This window comes from Symsagittifera roscoffensis, chromosome 8, assembly GCF_963678635.1.
Source record: "Symsagittifera roscoffensis chromosome 8, txSymRosc1.1, whole genome shotgun sequence".
Classification (NCBI taxonomy): Eukaryota; Metazoa; Xenacoelomorpha; order Acoela; family Convolutidae; genus Symsagittifera; species Symsagittifera roscoffensis.
In genome coordinates, this window is record NC_087069.1 from 45,135,098 (window position 1) to 45,145,655 (window position 10,558).

General features: G+C 36.0%; 1 protein-coding gene across 1 annotated transcript; it reads right to left on the reverse strand.

Moving 5' to 3' along the window:
* Positions 1-1,257: 1,257 nt before the first annotated feature.
* LOC134853194 (4-galactosyl-N-acetylglucosaminide 3-alpha-L-fucosyltransferase 9-like) lies at positions 1,258-8,649 on the reverse strand. The gene is made up of 2 exons (XM_063869153.1): positions 8,441-8,649; positions 1,258-2,143 (listed from the first exon to the last, which is right to left on the reverse strand). Exons 1-2 carry the CDS (start codon positions 8,647-8,649, stop codon positions 1,258-1,260), a joined length of 1,095 nt encoding a protein of 364 aa, XP_063725223.1.
* Positions 8,650-10,558: the final 1,909 nt, after the last annotated feature.

Consider the following 10,558-nt stretch of genomic DNA (forward strand, 5'->3'; position numbering starts at 1 on the left):
AAGGTTGTCTCTTTGCAGTAAAATTGAAATTTTTCAAAAATTTTTAAGAGTCTCCGAGTAGAATGAAGAAGATTGAGTGTACATTTGTTTGTAAATTATTTTTTTTCTGATTTGGCTGAAGTTGGATACGCAGAAAAAAGCAGGGAAGGCGGCGGAGGACATTGACAAGGTCCGAAATTTCGATTTTGAGAAAAATTCAAGGTTTCGAGAGAAAAACACACTGTGAGATAGGATTCCTCATAACCTCAAAAATTTCTGCATTGTTTTAAACTGCATTGTTTTAAATTAAGGGCCCCTGAGTCTTCTTCCGAAACCCTCTTTCATGAATTGGAGAAAAAATTGATATTCTTTTAGATATTTCCAACGAAGTCTCTGAAATAGGTTTGAAATATTATAATTTTTTGTAGGTTTAAGCATGTTTTGGAAGTTTAAGCAAATAATCTTGCCGAATGTCATCAGTTTTAAGTTTTGTATTGGTAAAGGCATCTGCTCGCAACATGTACCTGTTCATACTTGTACTTAAGCAAAATGAAATAGCATAGAAAAACAGCAGCAATAAAACCAGCAAATACTTCTCGGTATTCTCTTTTATTAAAAAGAGTTCCAATGCAACAGGCCATGAATTCAAGTTGATATAAACGTACAGAATTGAATTTCTGAGTTCAAATTAAATCGTCTGGATTGAATGATAAATTCCAGCTGGACAAAATTAGGCGGAAATTTAGGATTTTACACTGTCAAAGGCCTGTTTTTAAGGTACATTTTGGACAACAATTCCCTCAAAACTCAGTAAAAAATTTTAATTTGACCGAGAGTAAATGATCAGAGCTACCAACAGAGAAAGTCTCAATTTTGGTTTCAATGTCGTACCAATGTAATCCGAGTCTGAAAATGCTGGTTTTTCTCACCTTTACTCCTCCTCTTTTAATACCATATCCGCTTTGACCACTATACACAAAAAATGCTCATCTTACAATTTAATACACGGATTGAATGGAAAAAATGTGTATAATTACCTGTTTATTCAAAAACCTCCTTGCGGCCAAAATTTAGCAACTTTAGTGTTCTGGGAGCGCTCAGAAAATGTATTTGTTCAAATTTTTATTTCTATAATGACTCAAAAAGTTGCTTTTATGATTTATTTTCAATTGCTTATATAAAAGCCTAAAATTGCTGATATAAATGCCTAAATGCCGAAGATTGATTGATAAATAAATGCATCGACACTTAAACTGACTTTCATTAGAACTACTTATATCAAACACACGTTTGAGATTGGTAGAACTCGTCTGCAAGGTTTTTAATTGTTTCAGACTCTCGCAACTTCTCTGATTTAGCTTTTTTCCAATCGAAAACCCTCTGACAAACTTTACAGCGAGTGTTGTATTTGTGAGTCATATCGTCAAATACGCCAAAAACCCGAAAATTTTGTCTCCATTCAAAATACTCCAAATATGCGGTTTCATTGCCAAGAAGATATGTCAAATATGATACCAGATGAGATGAATTTTGGAAATCGGAAACATGAATGAAAGATCTGGGAAGCATATTTTCGTAGCTGTCTCTCCAACCATTGACAATTGGTATTGCGTAACTGATGAGAGCATTGCTAAATTTCTCAGTTACGTAATCTGAACAATTTGCATTTTCAAACGCGAAATAAAACTTACATTTTTTGATATTTTCAATTGTAGTTTCTTCGAATTTTTTGGTCTGTCCATGGTCGATTATTTTTGATTTATTTGCTTCTGGCATACATTTTTGTGCTGCAGAACCCCATAGGTGAATTGGCTCGTGCAAATTGTTTATGATCGACGACATCGTCTCAAATCTGGCATTGTAAACATGACATTGCGATACCATCCAACAAAAAGCCTTGTCCTTTTGGAGTTTTTGGTACGTTTGATTTATTTCTCTCATTTCAAGTTTATTGATTTGCTTTTCTATGTAAACGTACGGATCATAAAAAGTAGATTTTCGTGACATCCCAGAGGTCCAGTTGAATAAAGTTAAAAACGGTGATTTCTGGTCAAAATCAAGGAAACTTTTGGCAGACTCCACGCTTTTTGCTATCCAAAGTTGCTTTGGATCTCGTTTTGGTTGTTTAGATCCCAAGAATGTTTGGAATCTGGCTAGCGCAAATCTTCCGAATACAAATATTGCGCCGTAAAAAGAGCTGTTTGCGAGTTCTTTGTGTCCATCGTTTGTTAAAATGCAGTCGAAGTTTAATTTGCAAATACTGGTTATATTTATTTTTAATTTTTGTAGCGTATACTGGAAGTCAAGTATATTCACAGTAGAGTTTGAGCTATTTGGGTAAAACTTGGAAGAAACCCAACCAACTGCAGTTTCTTTTGGGTTTCGGCTGATAGTGTTCCCGTGCTGAAAAATGTATCGATTTTTTTCGGTATCAAATTTTTTTTCGTATAATATAAAATAAAACCTTACTTTACAGAAGCAAAATTCCCACGCGATAAGGTATGTAGATCTTTAATCAATTAACACCTCGAAAAATGTGCAAAAATTACAATTATTTGAATTTAGGCAGGGGCGGATGGATCTAGGATTTTCTCGAGGGGGGGCAGATTTTCAAAATATTTTCCAAAATTTTGAAGACCTTTTTTTTTAGGTCGACCAAATTGATTTTTCGAGCTCTTCCAAAGCACTGTTTTGCCCCTATTTTGGCTAATTTTTCTGCGCCGCAGTCAAAAAAGACGTTTTTGGGCACTTTTTGAAAAATTTTGACAAAAAAATCGCGTTTTTTTTTGGCGCGTGCTCCCCCTCAAAGTTAGTATATATTGGCGCCCAAGGCGCCTTTAGAAAAATTTTAGGGTCGGTCGGCCAAAAATGGATTTCTGAAAAAGTATCGAAGGGGGGACCCTTTGGGTCGGCAGGGGTCGAATCCCTAAGGGGGGGCGGGGGGGCGGACGATTTTAGGAGATAAAGCGCTTCACAATTTTCGTATAAAACATATTAAAAAAACTGTCTGAAAAAATATGAACTGTCTTAGCTACTTTTTATTTGTGGAAGCTATCAGAATGGTTTGATTGGTTTGGTTTGCATTAAAACTTCCCTTTTTTGTTGCATCGTAAAAAATAACTGCAAAAATCATATCATATTTAGCTGACAATAAAACATCAGAAATGCGAAAAAAAAAAACATTCTTTCATTCTTCGTTTTCTCTTAAGGGCTTTCTGCAATTCATGCCCGATGACTGTAATTCTTCGTAATAATGAAGGCTGCCCCTTTTCAGAAAAACTACAACTTTTCTGAAACTTTTAAGAGCCCCCGAGTAGAATGAAGTTAGCTCTTTCCTATCTCTTACTTAATTTGAAATAAATTATTGTACATTTGTTTGTAAATTATTATACTCTGATTTGGCTGAAATTGGAAACGCAGGAGAAAGAAGAGAAGGGGGTGTAGGACATTGGCAAGGTCTAAAATTTTCGGTTTTGAGAAAAATTTAGGGTTTCGAGAGAAAAACACACTGTGAGATAGGGTTCCTCATATCCTTAAAAATATTCAAAGACAGCTCTCAAATAAGCAAACAAAAAAAACAAAAAGATTTCGTTTACCTCAGATTTATGTTGTTATTTTTTTGCGACGGTTTTTTGAATGGTTGAAGTAAAAGCCAAAACACCGAAACTGCATTGTTTTAAATTAAGGGCCCCAGAGTCTTCTTTCGGAAACCCTCTTTCATGAATTGGAGAAAAAATCAATATTCTCTAAAATTTTTCCCATAAAATCTCAGAAATAGAATTGAAATCTCATGAATTTTTGGAAGCTTAAGCAAGTCAGAATACTAAACAATGTGATCAGTTTCGCCGAATGTCATCAGTTTTAAAGTTTGTATTGGTAAAGGCATGGGCTTGCAACACGTACCTGTTCATACTTGTAATTAAGCAAAACAAAATAGCATAGAAAAACAGCAGCAATAAAACCAGCAAATAATTTTCGGTATTCTCTTTTCTTAAGAGGAGTGCCAATGCCACAGGCCATGAATTCAAGATGATATCAATGAACAGAATTGAATTTCGTCTGGATTGAATGATAATTTTACAACTGGAGAAAATTAAGCGCAAATTCAGGACTTTGCTCTGTCAAAGGCCTGTTTTCAATGTAAGTTTCGGACAACATTTCCTTCGAAACTCAGTAAAAAAATTTAGTTTTACCGAGAGTAAATGATCACAGCTACCATCAGAGAAAGTATCAAATTTGGTTTCAATGTCTTACCAACGTAATCCGGGTCTGAAAATGCTGATTTTTCTCACCTTCACTAAATTTTTTACTTCAAGTGAATTATTAACGAATGTCTGATTTTAGTTCAAAAAATATTCACACTGATTGTTTCCTTTTTCCCGCTGAAAAAATTTTTTATTCTGTTTATTCAAGAAAGGTTTCACTAAGATACAAAACTTAATACAGATGAGAAAAACTGGCCTTTTCAGACCCGGACTACATTGGTAAGTCAGAGAAACCAAATATTGATACTTTCACTGATGGTAGTTCTGATCATTTGCTCTGGCTGAAAGTAAAAGTTTTACTGAATTTCGAAGGAAATGATGTCCAAATTGTACATTAAAAATAGGCATTTTACAGATGAAATCTAGAAATTGCGCTTAATTTTGCCCACTATTGTAGGATTTTAAACAGCAATCTACACAGTTGCCAGTGCGTTCAGTTTTTGTGTAAAATCTTAAGTATCATATAGTAGACAGGCAATAGCTAAAAAATGTATCGAAAAATTAAGTGCATAAATTGAGAAATGCGGTGTCGAGATGTGAACGAGCCTGGAGATGCAATGTAAGCTGTTGCTCATCTGTTACACAACACATATGAGAAGATTGACCAAAAACACACATTTGAAACAGTTTCCTAGGGAACACGCATTTTTTCCTATTTTGTTTGTGTGGTTCCAGGTAAACATTTGCTCTAGTATTTTCAATATTGCACTAGTTTTTAAAATATTACACTAGTGTTTCAAAGATTACACTAGTTTTTTCAAATAATGCACTAGTTTTTCAAAAATGGCACGGAAACATACTAAGCACGAGTGTTTTATGGCTAAAAAAGAATCAGGCGTGCCTCATTAACAAGTACGTGTTCAGTATGTTTCCGTGCCTTATTTTAAAAATTCGTGCAATATTCGAAACAGTTGGGCAATATTTGAAAAACTATTGCTTCATTATTCCTAGAACAATAACTTAAACCCTTCAGAAAAAAATGGTGGAGTCGAGGAAAAATTTTCAAATGAGTGCATATTGTTTTTTTTTCAGATGTGTTTCATACAAATAAGTAACAGCTTACATTGCATCTCAAAAATTGTTCACATCACGGCATTTCGTGTCTCGGTATATTCCAAAAACTTGTCGATGAAAAACTTAGCTGTTGCGTATCTACACGAGTGGACTAATTTCAGAGCAAAATAAGGTTTTGACTAAACCTAAGGACAAACTACCGCAAATTCAAGTTTACTCCGTAAAATGCCTGATCTCAACTTCTGTTTTGGACAATGTTTTCTTCGAACTTCAGCAAACTTCTTAAACAGACCGAAAGAAAATCACCAGAACTACCATCTATGAAACCATCAATAAACGATTTAAAGACTTACCGTTGTAATTTGAGTCTGAAAATGATAATTCTCTTCATCTGCGAAAATTAGGATTCAAATTTCTGTTCAATCCGCGAAAAAAATTGGTAACAGACGATTTAAGTAAATATTTCACACTAGTTTTTTCATTTTTTTTGCTTTAAAATGCTTCACATCGCAAGAAAAACTGTTTTACTACGCCTATCTAACATAGAAAACTCTACGTTTCAAGAGTTAAGGCAGATGCCGAAAACTGTATTTTTTTCAGACCCGAGTTATTTTTTTTTGAAACCAAAAGTTAATAGTTTCATAGATGGTAACTTTGATCAATCGCTCTTGGCCTATGTAAAAATTTTGCTGAAAAACTAAATAAGTGTTGTCCAAAATGAATCATACAAAGAGTAAAAACCCAAACTTACGCTTAATTTTTTCCACAGTGTAGATCCGGAAACAAATGTAAGTCTTTTCGGCTCTGTAAGATATGTAGTTACATTAAAGGAAATTTGGATACTTTCATAGAGAGTAGCCTTGGTCTTTTATTATCACCGGTCAGCGTTAAGTTTTTCTTTGATGTCAAAGTAAATTTTGTTCCTTAATAATCATTGAGAAAAGACATAACGCAAAGAAGAAACTGAACTTACAAAAATTTGATTGTTTTGTGTTCCTTCAAGTAAAATATGCAAAAGTTAATGTACAAGCACCAGTTTTTTTAATCTTACAAACGAGTTTCAAATTATTCTGTAAATTTTAAGCGCTGCAATTATGAGAAAACATGAGCTCAGGAATTTTGCCGCAATTCAAAGTTTCTACGTATAATGCATCGACAAGCATGAACCTCTTTTTTCGACTATTCACATACATTAGACGCGGTCTGAAAATTTTACGGATAAATTGAGTTTTATCTTAGCTAACGTTTTTTTCAAAGTTTGATGAAATTTGTCAATATTTCGAATATCATCCAAATTTTTTCGTTGTGCAAACATTCAAATTGAACAAAAAAATGAAGATCAAGGTAGGATCCTGCTGAATGCGAGTTATCGACAGCAGATCTTCTTTTCTAGAAATATTCCAAAATTTTTCCATCAATACATCTTTAGATTAGTAGGATGATAACACACCCAGGAAAATACGGCCTGTAGACACAGTAAATTTTAGATTTTTTAGTTGACATCAATTTTTGTGGCTGCTTTCTTCTGCATTTTGTTATAATATTTTTAACCAAAAGATGCATTGATGGATTAATATTGATTATTTCCAAAGAAGGGAGATATGCTGTCGGTAACTCGCATTTAGCAGTATTTTACCTTGAGATTCAATTTAGGAGTTATTTAAAAGTTCTAAGAAAGATAATGCACTACTGTTTCAAACATTGCACTAGTTTTCCAAATATGGCACGGAAACAAAATGAACACAATAAATCAAATAAAATAATCGTGTTCAGTATGTTTACGTGCCACATTTGAAAAGTAGTGCAATATTTGAAAAACAGGTGTAATCTTTGAAAGACTAGTGTAATATGTGAAAACTAGTGCACTATTGGAGTTACTAGAACAATGAAAACAAACAAAACAGAAAGAAAGTTAAAAAAAATCAAAACTACCAAGGAATGAAATTTTATCGTTTTTTAAAAACTAAATCAATGGTTGAGTTTCATCTAGAACATGCTTTAAGAATTCAATGATTTCTTTCAAAAAGTTACTCATGTCTATGTTAATATATTCAGCAGGTTAATCGAATTTTATTTTTCTTGAGTTATATCTAACAAATAATTTGCTAATAAAACTATAGTGATACCATATATAAAACAACCTAGAAAAAACATTTGCAGAACAACCGAAAATCTTTTTTTTTAATGTGAGCTCACTTAAGATATCAAGGAGTGTTTTATTGAAAACCCAACGATGACCATTGTAGTGATGCTGACGGCCGACGTTTTAAGAGTCTTGAAATGTGAACTCGAATGGTTCTGGCTACAGTTCAATTGATCTGACTGTAAGAGCTTTCATTCTAATTTTATTCAGAGGAACGTATCTATTGAGCTTGTCAATCATGATAAAAAGGACACAGCAAAGTCTTCTGTTGGTTGGCGAAAATTCAAGTTTGTCTGAATGAGGAAAAGAATTCGCCCGAGGCTATTTTAAGAAATAAAAACAACCAATTCAAAGTAAACACAATACTGCTCGTATGAGGGCGAAGCCCTGAATGTTCCGACTAAAGTTTATGGAGCAGTAATAACTTTAAAAAATTAAATGTAGAAAAAATGAATTTTTTTTTTAAGTTTTAGATTTTCGTGTCTGTACAAAACAGTCCCATACAAAACAGTCCAATACAAAACAGTCCGGAAAAATATGAAAATGAACAAAAAAAAACAGTTCGATATGTTAAGATTCAGAGTTAGAGCAAGTAGGACTAGGGGATAGAGGTTTGAGAGTTATCTGAGGTTTCAACTGAGGAGAGAGAAGAGATACTGATTGTTGAAGAATGAATTGAGATTGTGTTTTTAAAATGACACGACAAACTGAGCATCAAATAGTACCAGTTAATTAATTACCAGTTAATTAATTAGTTTATCAAATACCAGCAGACCAGTTGACCTTGTCTGAGTGCATTGAGTTTTATACCAGTTGACCTTTAATTAGGTTTCTATTGCTCAAGTCTGACCTTGAGTTTGGTCTGGTATTTCACTAGTCTGGCATTGAGCTCGTCTGTCCTCAACACCCCCACTCAGGCTGAATTGGCTTTGTCCAATGTCAGGCTGCAACCCATCAGCGTTCGACGATGTTGATCCACCTTTGCCTTGCTCAGGGATTTCGTCAACAAGTCAGCCTCCATGTTTTCGGTTGACAGTACTCGAGCGCAAATGTTCCATCCTCGACCCGCTCTCGGACAAAGTGATACTTGACATCAATGTGCTTTGTACACTTCTGCATTACGGGATTTTTGCAAATCTTGATGCAGCTCTGGTTGTCCTCGTTGATCACAGTTGGACCATCACACGTCATATCCATCTCATTGAGTAGGGATCGTAAGTAGAGGCCTTCCTGAACAGCCGCTGCCATTGCTTGATACTCAGCTTCGCTGGTAGATATTGCTGCAGTAGGTTGCTTCTTGGTACTCCAGCTGATTGCTGCTCCTGACATGAAAACTGTAGCCTGTTGTTGACCTTCTGTCATCAACGTCACCAGCCCAGTCAGCATCTGCTGAACCATAAAGGTTGAACCCATCAGGATCTTTGATGTAGCACAGCTCCAGATCTTTGGTTCCTTTCAGGTATCGCAGTACTCTCTTAGCAGCCACCCAGTGTGTTCTCCCAGGATTCTCCAGAAACCGTGAAAGTTGAGTCACAGTAGCTAGGATGTCTGGCCTCGTTTGCTTGGCTATGTACAATAACGAGCCCACTATGCCTCTGTAGTCCTCACGCTGCATTGCCACTGCTTCTTAACTAACTAACTTAAGTTTAGCAAAATTCTGAAAAAATGAAAACAACAAAAAGATTTGAATAAACAGATTATAATCCATTATAATCGATTTAAATGGATTATTTTTCTTTTGATAATTTTTTTTGAAAATAATCGATTATAATCGATTATAATCGATTATATTGGGATTTTATTGCTTAAAAAATACTATCATTATAATCCATTTTCAATCGATTATAATCATTTATTTTTGTTATTTTGTAGAGACTGACAATGAAAATCCAATATAATCGATTATTATCCATGAAACTTCAGTGCGGGTAAGAACATGTAGAGTGAGCGAAAAAATTGTCGGTAGCATTCAGATAACTTGTGACTGCTCTGGGAGGATGAAGACAAATAGAAAGTTAGCCCATTGCCATCAAATCAATTTTTTGGGGCAAGCAAAAGAAGTACAACAAGCCGCTTTCTTTCGCCCTTACATTGTTTCACTAAAGCGGTTTCTTAACATATTCCTAAATATTTGTCAGAAGAATTTAAAGATTTGCTTGGCTATGTACAATAACGAGCCCACTATGCCTCTGTAGTCCTCACGCTGCATTGCCACTGCTTCTTCTGAGCCCGCTCCAGGGCAGTCCTTCTTCGTCAACTGAGTGCTGATATCAGCTGGTGTCCCTACTGGTTTGCAGTCAGCCAACCCAAAGCGCTCCAAGCAGTCTTCAATGTAGCGAGACTGATTCACAGTAACAGAACCAGGTGCCCGTTTGACCTGCATTTTCAAAAACCAGGCTAATGGACCGCGATCATCCATCTTGAATCGGTCAGTGAATCGGTCCCTCACCCTGTCAACTTCTGCTTGCAGTTTGCAGCCAATGATGATATCATCCACCCATACTAGAACATAGATCATAGCATCATCCATTCCCCTCATCGTGAACAAACAGAAGTCATTGGTGCTTCGAGTGAAACCAGTCTCCAGAAGAAACGTGCTCAGCGTCTGGTACCAGTCCCTTCCTGCCTGCTTCAGCCCATAGATACTGCGTTGTAGCAAACACACTTGGTTGTCCCCGCTGCTGAACCCCTCGGGCTGTTCCATATACACAGTTTCTGTTAACGGCGAGTTGAGGAAGGCTGACTTCACGTCCATCTGATGAAGTACAAGATCATCTTGCGCTCCCAAAGCCAGTAGTATTCTCTTTGTTTCTGGTTTACAGGTTGGCGCAAAGGTCTCATTGAAGTCCAGTCCTTCCACTTGCATAAAACCCTTCACCACGTATCTGGCTTTAAACCGCTCCACTTGTCCCATTGCATCTCTCTTCACAGCAAGCACCCAGCGTCCAGGAATGACCTTGCGAGAATTTGGTCTATCAACAAGTGTCCAGGTGCCCATTGCCTTCAGTGACTGCACCTCCAAAGCCATAGCTGCTAGCCACTGCTCCCTTTCTGGTCCAGATACTGCTTCCAAGTAGCTTCTTGGCTCTTGTGCTATCACTGAAGCATGAGTGTAAGCCAGTCCGTATCGGATGGGAGGGTTCCGCGTTCTAGTTGA